The sequence below is a fragment of the Camelina sativa genome, chromosome 15, assembly GCF_000633955.1.
Source record: "Camelina sativa cultivar DH55 chromosome 15, Cs, whole genome shotgun sequence".
NCBI lineage: Eukaryota > Viridiplantae > Streptophyta > Magnoliopsida > Brassicales > Brassicaceae > Camelina > Camelina sativa.
The window spans coordinates 2418424-2434428 of record NC_025699.1 but is presented as its reverse complement, the minus strand read 5'-3'; the positions used below and the strand labels follow the sequence as shown (position 1 = coordinate 2434428).

The 16005-nt window shown below is 37.2% G+C and overlaps 5 protein-coding genes across 7 annotated transcripts; 2 read left to right on the top strand and 3 right to left on the bottom strand.

Moving 5' to 3' along the window:
* On the bottom strand, positions 1425-2375 carry LOC104748047 (mitogen-activated protein kinase kinase 8-like). The gene has a single exon (XM_010469741.1). It carries the CDS (start codon positions 2373-2375, stop codon positions 1425-1427), a length of 951 nt encoding a protein of 316 aa, XP_010468043.1.
* On the bottom strand, positions 4552-7429 carry LOC104744785. Its single transcript, XM_019236610.1, has 5 exons — positions 6948-7429; positions 6512-6866; positions 6222-6376; positions 5173-6094; positions 4552-5087 (listed from the first exon to the last, which is right to left on the bottom strand). Exons 1-5 carry the CDS (start codon positions 7427-7429, stop codon positions 4656-4658), a joined length of 2346 nt encoding a protein of 781 aa, XP_019092155.1. The 3' UTR covers positions 4552-4655.
* LOC104748046 (mitogen-activated protein kinase kinase 8-like) lies at positions 9316-10266 on the top strand. Its single transcript, XM_010469740.1, has one exon. It carries the CDS (start codon positions 9316-9318, stop codon positions 10264-10266), a length of 951 nt encoding a protein of 316 aa, XP_010468042.1.
* Positions 10693-12588, bottom strand: LOC104744784 (guanylate kinase 3, chloroplastic-like). Of its 2 annotated transcripts, none has more exons than XM_010465884.2 (2): positions 11573-12588; positions 10693-11110 (listed from the first exon to the last, which is right to left on the bottom strand). In XM_010465884.2, the coding sequence occupies exon 1, from the start codon at positions 12433-12435 to the stop codon at positions 11581-11583; it is 855 nt and encodes a 284-aa protein (XP_010464186.1). In that variant the 5' UTR covers positions 12436-12588; the 3' UTR covers positions 10693-11110; positions 11573-11580. The 2 variants fall into 2 exon arrangements, with proteins under 2 accessions (XP_010464186.1, XP_010464187.1); XM_010465885.2 differs by having other exon boundaries at positions 10729-11036; positions 11573-12587.
* On the top strand, positions 13225-15794 carry LOC104744783 (BTB/POZ and MATH domain-containing protein 2-like). Of its 2 annotated transcripts, none has more exons than XM_019237316.1 (4): positions 13225-13986; positions 14122-14470; positions 14985-15261; positions 15365-15794. In XM_019237316.1, the coding sequence occupies exons 1-4, from the start codon at positions 13574-13576 to the stop codon at positions 15544-15546; spliced, it is 1221 nt and encodes a 406-aa protein (XP_019092861.1). In that variant the 5' UTR covers positions 13225-13573; the 3' UTR covers positions 15547-15794. The 2 variants fall into 2 exon arrangements, with proteins under 2 accessions (XP_019092861.1, XP_019092862.1); XM_019237317.1 differs by lacking the exon at positions 15365-15794 and adding an exon at positions 14626-14695 and having other exon boundaries at positions 14985-15118.

Genomic DNA, 16005 nt, shown 5'->3' with positions numbered 1-16005 from the left:
TTTTGAAAGTATTGTTTATGTTGGTTCATGATAATGCTTAATTACATATATTAATTTATCAATTAGAAACTTAATATATTTATATACAAACTTATAATTCATTATATACAAACGTAAAATTCATTATAAAATAAAAAAATATTGTAATATATTTAATATTACTTATCTTATCATATCACACAAATTTAAACTCTAAAATGATAATTTAACTATAAAAAGAGATAATATTGTTTAATGTTATTAATTTACTAGTTTTATTACTGATATTTTAAAATTAAAATATATGTATATTTTGCAATAAAATAAATAACAATTAAATTTTTAAAAATTTAAAGTGAAAATAGAACTAAAAGCATGTACTTTTATTCTAAAAATAAATTGATTAAGAATAAAAAAAATTAAAAATGCGACGACGATAAATGCTAACTGACCAAACAGGTCATCGAACTCCTTACCAAATTCTTTACGTGGGAACAATTTACCAACTGGGTAAGGATTATAATGTTCAAATGTAGTGATGTTAAAATGGGTGGTCCAGACCCATTTAGACCCTGCCTGTTTAACTAATTGTCCAGTTAAAACTCGTTTGTTTAAAATCCATTAAAATTTCATTAACTCATTGACACTTGTTTACATCCGTTTAACAAGAACTTTAGACCATGAGCATTTGTAATTTCTCATAGAATTTTTCATAATTAAAATAAATAATATTAATCGGTTTTCAAGATTTTTCATATGAGAAACTTTGAGAAACTCATAATATCCTCTCATATGGTGACACATGTCATTATTTTAGTTACTATATTTTATTCTAATAAACTAAATCTACAAAAACTTAAAAGCTTAAATAAATAGTTTATTTGTTGTTATTTTTTAGTTTTATATTTTTTATAAATCATAAAATAAAATTAGCTTTCCAAAAAGTTCCATTATGCATAATTTTATATTATTTAAAATTAATATTAATTAATACAATAAAAATATTAATATGATTAAACAAATTATGAGAGTTGAAAAAAAAATTAGTATTGTGAAGCTTTCACTAACTATATTAGTACTTATAATTTTATTATTGATAATATGATAAATGGTATAAAATATAACTAATTAATAAAATTAAATATATTTAATAAATAATTTAATATGTTTAAAAATATTAATAATTTTTATATAATTTATGATAAAATGCAAAATAAGTTAACAAAATAAATATTTTAAAAAACTTATATAAAAAATATTAAGTTACAATAAAATATTATATTAAATCAAAATTTTATGCATTAAAAAAAATCAATATTTATGATGAGAAACTCAGTTGATCTCTCACCAATGAACATGCTCTTCTACAAATTTTGCTCACTCCTTTACACACACTGCTAATATTTAAAAATTAATGTAACGTAGATCCGCCACTGACCCTAACCCTAATCTTGGTGTTGGAGAAAAGGGTGGTTGAGAAGCTGAGAAGCTGTCCACCTCTCGCTAGCTTTTTTACGTAAACAGCAGTCGATGAAACTCTTCAACTCGTCAGAGCATTCTTCGGGGGCTTTCGGTGGTTCTGCAAAGCACACGGCGCATATTATGGCGGCCTGGTCTGGTTTCTGTCCTTGAGGAAGCAGCGGGAAGTAACCCACAAAGATCTCGAGCATCGTAAGCCCAAAACTCCATATATCTCCTGCATAAACGTTCAATCTGTCTTCTTCTGTAACACCTTCAGCTTCACTGTCGAGTCTTTCGGGACTCATATACGCGTACGTGCCCACGAACGAGTTGCACTTGTTTAAAGACTTGGCCACGATCTTGCTTACTCCAAAGTCTGCGATTTTGACTTCTTCTTTCGAGCTACGTAGTAGATTCGCTGGCTTGATATCTCTATGAACGATCTTGAGCTCGTGCAAGTAATTTAAACCTTGTAAAATCTGACGAGCCATCAAAGCTAGTTGATCCTCTGTAACGACTTTGCCACGTAGAGACTCTAGCGTGCCGAGATCCATGTAGTCCATCAGAATAGATACTTCTCCGGAAGGATTCTGGAAGATGTCGTGACACTTTACGATGCTAGAAGAGTTGACGAGACGTAGGATCTCTATCTCGCGGAGGAGTTGCTGGCGGGAAGTTGAATCCATGTCTTCTTTGATTTTCTTCAAGGCGTAGATCTCTGAGGTTGTCTTGTTCTTAACTTTGAAGACGGTTCCGCCGTTTCCGCTACCGAGAACATTGATCCTATCCAGATCAGTAGTTGAGATGTTGTTGCTTGCACAGGAAGTAACCATTGAAGCGGCAGCGATGGGGAAAAAGCTGGGGCAAGTAGATGGAGTAGTGGTGGAAGGTTGTAACTTGAGATTTAGGAATCGAGGATTTCTAACAAGAACCATCGTGTTGTTGCTCGAAGGATGGATCTTGAAGAGGTTTGGTTTTTTTTTTCTTTTACTGGAAGAATTAGTTTGGTTTCTGAATAATGACCGTCTCTGTTACTAAATTGATTGATATATACACAAATCCTATTCCTACTTCCATCTCGAGATGGGATAAATTGTTTCTTATTCGTATTCGTATTTCCATCTCGAGATAGGACAAATTGATACATACACAAATCCTATTCTGTCTCTGATTTTTATATATCTCAAAAATTGTGATTTAGTAAACATATCTATCATATACTCCTCCTATTCTGTTTTCTTAAAATTTATCACATAACTTATTTATTTATTTTTTTCCAGAAATATCAAACCACGTTGTATTTTTATTATAAATATAAAGAGATTATTAGTGACAAATATTCCCTAACTAACATAAGAACGTTAAGTCTTGAAATTCACTAATTAAGTCCCCCATGCATCAAGCGCTAGAAGAAAGCCTCCATTTTCATGGAAGTGTGCATGAAACCAAAATTCGAATCCTGCTCCATGATCTCGCTACACGTGCACTCGTTCACCACCTGTGTGGCCAGCCACCACCACAACACTAGTCAAAACCTATTCTTCTTCAATCCTTTGATTTCCAACCTTTACCATACGACTTAGGTCCCTACCAAAAAAACCATACGACTTAGGTGATATGAGCCTCTCTAGTCTCTACATACTTATTATTGACCTCGAATCCCCCACTAAGCTGATTCCTACCAAAGTTTACACTACCTAGTACCTACCAAGTCTATTATGTGATTCTTAACTTAAGTAAAGATATAACAGATATTTGTAATTTGTGCCTATGAAATTGTGTAACTTCGCTAATAGAACAGAGTTAATTTCACTATAGTGTAAGTTCTATTATGAGGATCTTAATTTGGGTAACAATTGAGTATAGATAGAACTTACACTATAATGAAATTAAGGTCCTCATATAATAGAACTTACACTAGTTAACTTATGTTATGAGAGTCTTCATTACATTGTTTTGCCTGCAAGTGTTTAGATAAACAAAATCATTAATACAAAAAAATGTTAATGGAGCCTAAGCTAACGACATCCTCACTAATCAGAATGAAAAACAAACTCAATTATTGGTTAACTTACTAAGTTGAATCATTATCATTGGTTTGTTTCTTCGGACTGAACATATAATTTTTCCAATGAGAATATCAACAAAACGACAAAACAGAACAGGGATTTTGAGTGCAGAACTAGATAAAGCTTTTACTCAATGAGACAGATTTTGGTGTTGACTCATCTTTTTATTTACTGCTCTGCTATCATTGACTGTAGTATAGTACAAAATGTGGGGTTGTTTTGGAAATCAAATGGTAATAAAGTAAAAAGTAAAACAAACCAACACCATCTCTCTCTCAAGTCTCTCTGCCTAGTCACACTCGCTTTATTTTAATTTTCTTTTCACTAATAGTGAAATTAACATTAGCTAGTAATGCTAAACAGTTAAAGAAGCTCCTCAATAACCATAATCTCAGCTTATACTTTATGATTGATCTCGAATATGTTGCTGGCTAGACTGTGTTGTTTTGACATGCAAGCAACATTAATAACGCCAAAGCTACCAAATCTCTTTTTCAATTCTAAGAAAAAATAAAGAACAAATAGAAGAAAGTGGTAATAAGAGCAATGCTACTCTGTTTGAGTACAAAGAGTGAGAATATCAAGACTCAAACAGAGTTTAATTAATCCTAACAAAGCTGAAACAGAGAAGATTATGATCCTAACAAGTAAACGTTTTTAAAGGATAATGTTACTTATAACCTCTCTTCCTGCTTGTGGTGGCGGGCTAATTGATCACCTCAGCAGATTCCACAGAGATCGTTGTTGTGTTTGGACTATCAGGAGAATAGTCAGTGTCACTCTTTGTCTGATCAGCATCATTGAAGAGTTTGATCCTAACAAACATTATCCTAACAAGTAAACGTTTGCTTCTCTTTTCTAATATGATCTAGCTTTTAAATCAAAAAAGACACGGGGAGTTTTAATGAGTTCAGATCTCAACTCACTAATATATTCATCTCCATCTTCTTTACAAGAGGTTAGTTTCCCTGGAGTTAATAAGACAAAAAAGCTAGCTGCTTTGATGAAATTTGATTAATAATACACAAAACCAAGCCGAAGGTTGTCAAAATAATTAAATATATTTCATAATCAGCACATTTTTTTTCTTGTTCTTACAAAAGAATAGTTAAAACCTGCTAATACAGAGAGCTTGGAAAATTATAATTATGATTGTTCATCCTCGAGCATTTTTAAAGCCAATTCAGCTAGCCAGTGAACCGTTCTGCTCTGGCGACTCACTCCAACTGCACCAGAGAAAACATCGAAGTTCTCGAGCTCAGCCGTAGTTTCCAGAACTTTCTCGAGCTCTCTCTCCATACTCAAATCTCTGAACATCACAACAGTCTCCACATCATCTTCCATCATCCATATCGCAAGCTCGACCACAAACCTCCTGATTCTTGGAACTTTGATCGCTGGCTTGTCATGCTTTTTCAATATCGAAACCAGTGAGTTCGCAAGTTCTAGCTTTGTGATCCCTGAATCCGTCAGAACAATGCTTGCTTCTTCTGAACTCATTAATTTGAACACTTGTGCTGCTAATCCTAGCATCACTTCCAGTAATTTGTTGTCTCCTGATGTTATTGACTTCAACACCTGCAAGTAAACATAACAAGTTTTATATAGTTTTAAACATAACGAGGTTGGCACAGTTTTTGTTCCGACAGACATGCATACTCACCCTAGGCGCTGCTGTTTTAATGAATATCAGGTCGGGAAAGCATTCATGTCCAGAATATATGCACAAGTTTCTCAAGACTCTAGCTGCATTGACACGGACCAAAGGAACTTCAAGTGCCTCCACGAGTCTTCCCAAGACTCCGAGCTTTAGAATGTGGACGCAGTTGCTTCTGCTCTCCAAAGCAAGCATCGCTATAGCTTCACCTGCAGCGATTCTGACTCGGCTCTCATTCTCATCCACCTGTGTTTTTCTTTTCAAGAAGATGTTAAACAACTCTTTCAAGACACCTCCAGTAACACCAATTCTTTCCCGCGCATCAGCCTCAAGCGCGAGGAAGCTCAGGATCTCAATCCCTAACTTCTGTAGTTTTGGGTATCTCACTCCATGGCGCAGTACGTCTCTCAAGTTGCTGATTGTGAAGACAATTTCTGAGATCTCTCTCCTTAGACATTTCCCGGTGTTGCCACTTGTGCTTACTAACATTTTTACTAGCTGCAGGGACCGTTTCACTGTCTGGACTCGTGACAGAACCATATCTGCATTCTCTTCTTTCAAGAGTGTTTTGTCTGTGTGCGTGAAGTCAATGATCTTAGGGAGAAGCCCTCTTGTGTTACCTATTTTTCCACAGTTGTCATGATCTCTGGATAATTTCTTTAGAATCAAAAGGCCCAAATTGTTGAACCTCCAGAAATCGTATTGTAGATGATGGTCGTGGAATATTTTCTTCTCTCCAATCTCATCAGGAGCTTCACCTAAAGATCTGGTGTTCTGTAACAGTGATGAAATCGATTCCATCGCACCAGAGATTCCGGCAACTCTGAGAGAGTTCTGTTTTTTGCCAGCGAGTTTTGAGAGTATCTCTGCTGATGATCTCCTAATCTCTTCTTCTTGCATATCTTTCCAGTTCAGCATCTCCACCAACCTGGAGGATAAAAGCTCAAAAATTCAATATTTAGATGAAAATGTATGAATATGATTAGTTGTGTCACCCAAAACGTTATTTCAGTTTCCAACCTGCAATTGCAATTTAACTTTTGTAAAGAACCAACCTTTCAATGACGGGTAAGTTGATTCCGATCTTCTCAAGCGTATCCTCTGCGAACCGCTCATTAACCACAAACTGCCTAAGAATCCTCGCTCCAATGAGCTGTTCATCAGAACAGTTAGATCCCACAAGCTCCATAGCAAAGCTCACCATATCCATCTTCACACCATCAAAGATACTCCCATTAACAGACTTTGAGTATGCATCATAAAAGAATCTCTTGATCGAAACCATTCCAGTAACCCCAAACCCACACTCTCTAGTCACATTCTCAAGCAAGTTACACACACTAACCTCCCATTCCCAATAAGCTTTCTCAGCAAGAAACAACAAAGCTTCAGCAAGCGCAAGCGAGTAAAAGATGCTCAAAGCAGCTTGCCTGTTCCTTTTGTCCAAGTCTCCGTCTTGAACATCTCCGTAGTTGTGCCTTACGAGCTTGTAAGAAGACAGAGCCACACAAGAAATCGCTGACAAGAGCTGGAGCCAATAGAGAAGACGGCTCACATAGCTGGAGATGTAAAGCCATCTCGCATAAGGAAGAAGAGGAACTTCTGAGTTCTTCCATGTCAGAGTGGTTCCACGATCAAAAGTCTCTTGTCGTCCGATTCTCGTCGTTGCTTCTCTCAGTCCATTCTTAAAGACCCCATCGCTGCAGAGAAACACAATCATTACTTACTCAAATCTAAACCCTAAATCGAATTCGATTAAGCAAAAAAAAAAAAAAACAAACCTGATTCGTTTTAGATTTATGAGAAGTGAGATTGAGCTAGATCGGAGGACGCGGAAGCTACTGATTCCGACGCCGGATACAGTCCAAGTTGCTTGGTGCTGCCACTCGAGTTCGTGGCTTCTGCTGAAGATTCGAGTGCCTTCGATGAGGAGAATGATGGTGATGAACCAAAAGTCGGATTTTTCGAGTGTGATCGCGAATCCGCCGAGAAGAACCACCGTGGCCCAGATGAAACCTAGGGTTCCGAGGTTAGTGGCGATTTTCTCGAGGATCGCAAGGCGGAGAGCGAAGAGAGTGAGTTTTTGCTCCGGCGCGGGTGTCGTTGATCTGTGAAACGCGATCGCGGAGGACACAGACGCTGCGTCTGCGGTTTCGCCGCTGTCTCCTTTCTCAACGCTGTTTCTATAATCCAAAACGGTGTCGCTTGAGCCTCTAGCTTCTTCTAATTTTTGGAGCTCCAATACCTTATTTGAATTGAACATTAATTATTAAATTATTAATTTCTTACCCTACCAATCCCATGATAGTAATGTTTTTTTTTTATTACGAGGTCAACCACACTTTTGGCTACTCTATAACATAAAATGAAGATTTATACAATGTACAAAGAAAATAAATACATTGTACTAATAATGTTTGCAGCAGCAAACTTTCGAATTTTTTTTGTTTTGCTTATATGAAGTTTATTGAATGAGGGTTAGCTTAAATATCAGCATTTGAAATTGGTTAATATGGAAACACCATGCAAATATGTTACCGTTAGAGCAAAACGAGGTATGTTGTATCATATTTACAACGATCATATAGACGTGATCAACAGTGTTTTACAAATGTGTTGAAGATTAATCGAATATATAGTAAAAAAACCTAAAACCTAAAGTGAAAAATAAAAGGTGTTGAGAACAAAACTTGTATATGTATGTAGTTTCAAGAAGATAAAACCTGCAGATGGATGCTCCGATCATCCTCTCCAAAATTCTTGGAATCCATATTAAACCTTGCGAGATATTTTCCTTTTCGTTATTTTTAACTTTTAATTAAGATTTTGTTGATGATGGATACATATGAGAAACGGCAAGATTATATATATTGCATCTATTTGTGTGTTAGTAAAGAGACAAGGCAAAGGCAAAAAGAGTGAAGAAGAAGTCACCAATGAGGCGAAAATTGAAAAGGAAGTGTGCAAGAAAGTGTAACTTCAAATCGCTGTTTATTTTCTGTCACAAAATAATCATTAAGTCTTTCTAAAGCTTAATTCTTCCAATCATTTATTTATATAAACAAAGCGATCTTCTTGTATCTTTCTTACATCTTCTTCGAAATCTTTTAGGCTTATATATTGAAGAAATGATAATGTATCATTGACTTCATAAGGTATATATGTTGCTTGACTTGTGTTTTAAAAGCCGCCCCTAAACCCTTTTATGTTGCCTTGTGAGTTGTGTGTTGTGTCACATACAAACAAACCTATAATTAACGGTCCTAAATAAGCAAAACAAAAAGCTATTATTAATACGAAATTTGGTTTGCAAGATAACATACGTCAAAGTTTGAATTAATAAGTGGATATGCAAGTCAATATTCTCTGTTCACATAAGTCATGAGTTATTGGAAATTAAGAGTTGGAGTACGGCACTACAATAATATATGTATGAAATCATCGTAGTTGTATAGTCCATATGAGGCGCTTGGTTATTGTTTATGGTGGTGACTTGGAAGTCCGGATTCTAGCATAACCCTCCCTGTCTCAAACTCAAAGCCTTATATTTGGGTCATCATCATTCATCACCCTATTAATTTATCAAATTATCTCTGTTTTTCATATTTTCTTATAACTTGGATGAGAATTTTGGTTTCATGCACACTTCCATGAAAATGGAGGCTTTCTTCTAGAGCTTGATGCATGGGGGAATTAATTAGTTAATTTCAAGACTTAACGTTCTTATGTTAGTTAGGGAATATTTGTCACTAATAATCTCTTTATATTTATAATAAAAATATTTTTTTTTCACGTGGTTTGATAATTATAGAAAAATTAAATAAATAAGTTATGTGATAAATGCTAAGAAAACATGATACAGTATATCATAGATATGTTTACTAAATCACAATTTGTTATATATATAAATTTCATAGACAGAATAGGATTTGTGTATGTATCAATTTGTCCTATCTCGAGATGGAAATACGAATACGAATAAGAAACAATTTATCCCATCTCGAGATGGAAGTAGGAATAGGATTTGTGTATATATCAATCAATTTAGTAACAGAGACGGTCATTATTCAGAAACCAAACTAACTCTCTCAGTAAAAGAAAAAAAAAAAACCAAACCTCTTCAAGATCCATCCTTCGAGCAACAACACGATGGTCCTTGTTAGAAATCCTCGATTCCTAAATCTCAAGTTACAACCTTCCACCACTACTCCATCTACTTGCCCCAGCTTTTTCCCCATCGCTGCCGCTTCAATGGTTACTTCCTGTGCAAGCAACAACATCTCAACTACTGATCTGGATAGGATCAATGTTCTCGGTAGCGGAAACGGCGGAACCGTCTTCAAAGTTAAGAACAAGACAACCTCAGAGATCTACGCCTTGAAGAAAATCAAAGAAGACATGGATTCAACCTCCCGCCAGCAACTCCTCCGCGAGATAGAGATCCTACGTCTCGTCAACTCTTCTAGCATCGTAAAGTGTCACGACATCTTCCAGAATCCTTCCGGAGAAGTATCTATTCTGATGGACTACATGGATCTCGGCACGCTAGAGTCTCTACGTGGCAAAGTCGTTACAGAGGATCAACTAGCTTTGATGGCTCGTCAGATTTTACAAGGTTTAAATTACTTGCACGAGCTCAAGATCGTTCATAGAGATATCAAGCCAGCGAATCTACTACGTAGCTCGAAAGAAGAAGTCAAAATCGCAGACTTTGGAGTAAGCAAGATCGTGGCCAAGTCTTTAAACAAGTGCAACTCGTTCGTGGGCACGTACGCGTATATGAGTCCCGAAAGACTCGACAGTGAAGCTGAAGGTGTTACAGAAGAAGACAGATTGAACGTTTATGCAGGAGATATATGGAGTTTTGGGCTTACGATGCTCGAGATCTTTGTGGGTTACTTCCCGCTGCTTCCTCAAGGACAGAAACCAGACCAGGCCGCCATAATATGCGCCGTGTGCTTTGCAGAACCACCGAAAGCCCCCGAAGAATGCTCTGACGAGTTGAAGAGTTTCATCGACTGCTGTTTACGTAAAAAAGCTAGCGAGAGGTGGACAGCTTCTCAGCTTCTCAACCACCCTTTTCTCCAACACCAAGATTAGGAACCGATGATATGCGGATGATGGAATGTTACGGAGATGAGAGATCGATCATCATCGGCTTTTTTGTACTTGAATGATGTCTACTTGGATTAGAGGATGGAGAATAAGAATTCTGATCATCGATTCATCATCATCCATCGGAATTCACAGAGTCTATGTATATAGATGAAAGATAGCCGCTGGAGAAGCAAACGAACTACATCACCATCATTGTACGTGCTCTTACGAAAATATAGATAAAGAGAGAGAGAGAGAGTTCAGAGAGATGTTTATTTTTGTTGGTTTAGGGTTTTGATTTTTGAATGAAGAAAAAGCGAGTTTTGATTACTCTCTCTCACAAGGAAGAATTAAGAACGAAGCGTTAACAGAGTATTTTGTGTTTGGTTCTCTTCTTTTATGAGCTTTATGTAGTCACACTTTATGTAGTCACACAAATATGTTGTTTCCTTCAGATGAGGATGATGATCCTGAACATATTCTCTATAAACTGTTCATTATTGAGCAGCAGACTCTGACAACTTAGATTGATAATATTACAGAATGGATTCGGAAACAGAGTAAAAAGACATGAGACAAGTGTTTGGTTGGTACTTGTGCAGACCCGTTCAATATATTATATATGATGATGGCGATATTTAATCCTCTACTACTTCTCCCAAAGAGAGTTGGTCACTCAAACCAAATCTACATCTTGTGCCATCTCTTCTTTCGCCAAAATTACGCTCAAGATCTTTGATCTGTTTGCCGAATCAGGGAGATTTACCATCAACCTGCACAGAAGATCTACTCTAAACGATGCTTCGAAGATGATGACAAAACACAGAGAAGAAAAACAGCAAGCAATCTGCAAAGAAACAATCATGATAACGTTTACAATACCAAAACATTTGCATTTGATAAACTCGCAGTTCCTAAACCTAAGAAGTAAGAACTTTTGCCAGAAACTCCCTACTTCCAGTGATTTCTAGGATTCAAAACATATTAGAGAATGCCACATCAACTAACTTAGCCAGGTGGTTAGCGAGCTTCTTCAAGGGATGACGCTAAAAGCAGATTTATGTAAACAACTTAATCAGCCAAAAGCTTAAATCACTCCTACTGTCCTATCTCTCAACGCTTTGTCAGAACGGCTTCTCTAAGTGTATGTATTCTTCCTCAAGTAGCAACAAAACGTCACACTATTGTCCCATCAAAACATGCTACAACAAATCAAACTTTCCAAAGTCTATTCCTCAACTAAATCTAAGCAAGTCAATGCATTACTATATGAAACTGAGTGCTTTACAGAGCAAGGCAAGTAAAGTACCTTGCAAATCAAATCCTGACAATCCTTTGATGAACTTTAGATTTCTCAGCATCAATAATAGATTCCACGCGATTAACCGCATCATCAAGCCTCCCTTTAGCATTAACCACAACGTAATCAAAGCTCTTAAGATGCCTAACCTCTTCTCTCGCCGTAGCAACTCTAACAAGCAACTCCTCTTGACTCTCCGTCTTCCTATCAATCAACCTCTCCACCATAGCAAGCTCACTCTCCGCCACAAGGAAGACAAACACAGCGGAGTTACCAAGTATCCTTCTCAACGTCTGAGCTCCTTGAATATCAACTCTAAGAACAATGTCTTCCCCTTTAGCCATGTATTCCTGAATCTGCTTCTTAGGGATCCCTTTGTATTCTCCATAAACAAGTGCGTACTCAAGAAGCTCTTCGTTCTCCACCATCGACAAAAACTCATCTCTCGAGACAAAGTAATAGTCTTTACCATCGACTTCACCAGGTCGCATCGGACGGCTAGTTGCTGTAACGACGAAATGTAGACCTTGACGAACCTCACGAAGCTTGTTGATCACTGCGTCTTTGCCGACCCCGCTCGGACCACTGACGACGATGATGATCTGATTCGGCGGTGGGATGATTGGATCGACGGTGAATGAAGAACCTAATTGAAACTCGAGGGAACGAAGCGATTCGGGTTTGGTGGGAGATTGAATCGGGGAAGAAGACGAATTGGGGTTATCGGGGATATGGGTATCGGTCATTTTCAAGGAGGAGTAAGAGTGATGACGGAGAGGTTTGGGAAAAGAGCGGGAGGAGATGAAGAAGATGGGTTTGTTGGGGAAGATGATGGAGCGAGAGAATGAAGAAGAACAGAGCTTTCGAAACATTTGCGGATTAAAAGGTGCAACCTTTGGGTATTTTGATTCTCTGTGGTTTGAGATTGGGTCACTCACTAGTCACTCGAGCCACCGATGATGTTCTCGTCTCAATGCTTTGCCGCGGTATTGAAGAGTAAAGACCTTTTAGCACGATGAGACCTACTTACTAGGGTTTACTCTTTCAAATCAATTTTAATTTCTTCCTTTTTTTACCCCATTTTGTAATTTCTTGATTCTTCTATGATTGATTATAACGATGTATAAACTTATATTAAATTATCTTATTACATAGTCATATTGTAGTTGAAAATTTATAGATTTTTTTTTCATTATAAATATTTATATTATTATCTAAACTGACTAAACAAGTAGTTCTAAAAAAATTTAAAATTTTCTAATCACTCGTTTAAGTTTAACAGCAGTTTTGCTTTCAAATTAAAGTGTTTTTGTTGACAAACGTGGTTCCCAATTTTGTAATCTAATTTCATCTTCTTCTTCTTTTTTGTTTTTTTGTCAAAAAGTATATACATTTTGTTGTTCAACTGTCAAAGTAATTTAAATATCGTTTTTTCATATCTTAACACGAAAATATAATTTGAGTAAATTTCAGATAAGTTTTTTTTGTTTCCATATATACAAAAATTCCAAACACAACAATAGGATGTTCTAATTTAATTTTCTCCCTAAACTAAAATTAAAAATTAAAAAATTAAAAATTTCGACGTTATATTCGCAACCAACCAAGTTGTTGTGTTAAAAAGTTAAACCGATCAATCAATCAAGTGGTTCCTCCTCCTCTCTCTATCGCATCTCTCTCTCTCTCTCTCTTTCTCTTTCCTCTCGTTTGTGGCCAACGTCGTCGTCGTCGTCGTCTTCACGATCCACGACGATTCATCTCCTCAGTTCCGGCGATTCTCCTTCTCTCTTCTGATTCCGCTCAATCCCCCCCATTTACTTTTCTCAAATCGCCGTGGTTGTCCCTGTGATTCGAGATTCTGATTTCGCCTCTCAATCTCGGGAAAAAAAGGTCCAACCTTTTTCTGAAATTCGAAGTCTTTAGCCGCGGGAAGATACTTATTCCGTGTGAGAAGATCGAAGAAACAATTAGTTTCGTGGTTTCTTGAGATCTCTCGTTCTTTTTGTTTTGATGGACACTATTAGGGTTTCCACGGAGGTTCCTGGATCTTCGAAATCGACCTCACAGTCTCTCTCCGAGTCGACCTCTCTCACGGAAACCATCAATGGCTCCCACGAATTCAAGATCAGCGGCTACTCTTTGGTCAAAGGGATGGGTATTGGCAAATACGTTGCCTCCGATACGTTCATGGTCGGTGGATACTCTTGGGCTATCTATTTCTACCCAGATGGAAAGAGTCCTGAGGATAACTCTGTCTACGTGTCTCTCTTCATTGCCTTAGCGAGCGAAGGTGCTGATGTTAGGGCTTTGTTTGAGCTTACCCTCGTTGATCAGAGCGGTAATGAAAGGCACAAGGTTCATAGCCATTTCGGTAGAACTCTCGAAAGCGGACCGTATACTCTTAAATATCGAGGAAGTATGTGGTAAGTGATCCCTTTCTGGAATAAAGTTTCTATTTTTTGAAGTGATTTCAGGAAATGCTATGGCTTTAGTATCTGCATGAGTTTAGATTGGGGTTTCTTGAATGTTTAAATCTATTGATGATTGCTTTAATGTAGGGGATACAAACGGTTTTTCAAGAGGTCTCTTTTGGAGTCATCTGACTATCTGAAGGACAATGGTCTCTTGGTTCGGTGTTGTGTTGGAGTGGTGAAGTCACGCACAGAAGGACCAAGGAGTTACAACATCCATGTGCCGGTTTCTGACTTGGGTCAGCAGTTTGGGAAGCTTTTGGAAAGTGAGAAAGGAGCTGATGTTACTTTCGACGTTGACGGAGAGACATTTCCTGCTCATAAACTGGTTCTTGCAGCTCGTTCTCCAGTTTTCAGGGCACAGCTTTTTGGTCCGTTGAGAAGTGAAAATACCAAATGTATTACCATAGAAGACATAGAAGCACCAATCTTCAAGGTCCTCCCTTTAATGTTGTAGTAGAGTTTTAAATCTGTTAGGTTTACTTTTTGAGGCTGTTAGTTTCAGTATCAGGTGTTATAAGTCCTTATAGGAAGTGGTAGTTTTCTTGATTCCTTGCCTTTTCTCGGGTGAGTGATTATGGTGTGATACAGGATATTCTATTTACGAGACCTTCTCCTGGGGTGCTGCTTCTGTTCTCTAATATTACTCACCCGGGATAAGGTTTAATCTTTCTACTTCTTTTCCTGGTTGCATGAATCTCTGTTTGCTTACAAATAGCTGCATTGTCTCCTTTTCTCGTATGTGGTAAATAATTTTTTATAGGTGATCATGTTAAAATGCCAAGTATGAACCTTTTTATGCTTTGTAGCTCGAGTTTTGTTTTGTTAAGATTGTTCTTTAGTGTATGTGCGAGTTTCAGATCCTAACTCTTGTAAATTGAAGGTTGAAGTGTATGCTGATACATATTCTCTTTTACTTTTGTTTGATTTTGCTCTTTTGGTTGTTGCAGATGTTGCTCCATTTTATCTACTGGGACGAGTTGCCTGATATGCAAGACTTAATAGGAACAGACTTGAAATGGGCATCGACTCTTGTCGCTCAGCATTTGCTTGCTGCTGCAGACCGTTATGCGCTTGAGCGGCTTAGAACAATATGTGAGTCAAAACTCTGTGAAGGAATCAGCATACATACGGTTGCAACCACCTTGGCTCTTGCAGAGCAGCATCATTGTTTCCAGCTGAAAGCCGCCTGCCTTAAATTCATAGCTTTGCCAGAGAACTTGAAAGGTATAAAAGATCATTTCTTTTTGCTTAAGTATCTTTGAAACCTCATACCGTCCTTGACTCCTTGTATTAAAATATAGTCTGTAATGTTTTGTAAATTCTTTAGCTGTGATGGAAACGGATGGGTTTGATTATCTGAAGGAAAGTTGTCCATCCTTACTAAGTGAGCTATTGGAGTATGTGGCTAGACTGAGTGAGCACTCTTTAACATCATCGGGGAATCGGAAGGAGTTATTTGCTGATGGTTGTGATGTCAATGGAAGACGGGTGAAGCAACGGTTACATTAAGTAACTAACCGAGAGAGAGAAAAATAGAACTCACTTTGGGAGCCTGAGTTGATGATGGTGACTCGTGGCAAACAGAATTGTAGAAGAGTAAAGATTTGTGCATTTGTCATTGTAAAAGGATTAGCGGGTGTTCTGTGTTGTTCAGCTAGTAGAGTGAAAATGTTGCTTTTTTCTTCCTTTTTTTTTGTTTACTGAGGATTTTATAACCAAAACCGCTTCTCTCAAGGAAATATTTCATTTACTGATAATTCTTGACCTGCCAAAAATAATCACAGGGAACTGCTGTTCTAGATATCTGATGCAAAAAAGGTTATAAAGTTTATTCATTTGAGTAATAGACAAGCTTATCCTATGTCCATGGGACTTGAAACAAAACAGAGTTTTAAAGAGCCACAAAGGGACATAAACCGAATTAGAAGGAAAAAAACCCAAGTTTTAGACCAAACTAATTAGGTTATC

Bases quoted from the DNA above. Each gene is read 5' to 3' on its own strand.
- LOC104748047 (XM_010469741.1), bottom strand. From the start codon at position 2,375: ATGGTTCTTGTTAGAAATCCTCGATTCCTAAATCTCAAGTTACAACCT.
- LOC104744785 (XM_019236610.1), bottom strand. From the start codon at position 7,429: ATGTTCAATTCAAATAAGGTATTGGAGCTCCAAAAATTAGAAGAAGCT. The intron at 6,377-6,511 runs GTTAGTGTGTGT...GATGGTGTGAAG, and splicing joins AAGCTTATTGGGAATGGGAG to ATGGATATGGTGAGCTTTGC. The intron at 6,095-6,221 runs GTTGGTTCTTTA...TTTATCCTCCAG, and splicing joins AACTTACCCGTCATTGAAAG to GTTGGTGGAGATGCTGAACT.
- LOC104748046 (XM_010469740.1), top strand. From the start codon at position 9,316: ATGGTCCTTGTTAGAAATCCTCGATTCCTAAATCTCAAGTTACAACCT.
- LOC104744784 (XM_010465884.2), bottom strand. From the start codon at position 12,435: ATGTTTCGAAAGCTCTGTTCTTCTTCATTCTCTCGCTCCATCATCTTC.
- LOC104744783 (XM_019237316.1), top strand. From the start codon at position 13,574: ATGGACACTATTAGGGTTTCCACGGAGGTTCCTGGATCTTCGAAATCG. The intron at 13,987-14,121 runs GTAAGTGATCCC...GCTTTAATGTAG, and splicing joins AAATATCGAGGAAGTATGTG to GGGATACAAACGGTTTTTCA. The intron at 15,262-15,364 runs GTATAAAAGATC...TAAATTCTTTAG, and splicing joins TTTGCCAGAGAACTTGAAAG to CTGTGATGGAAACGGATGGG.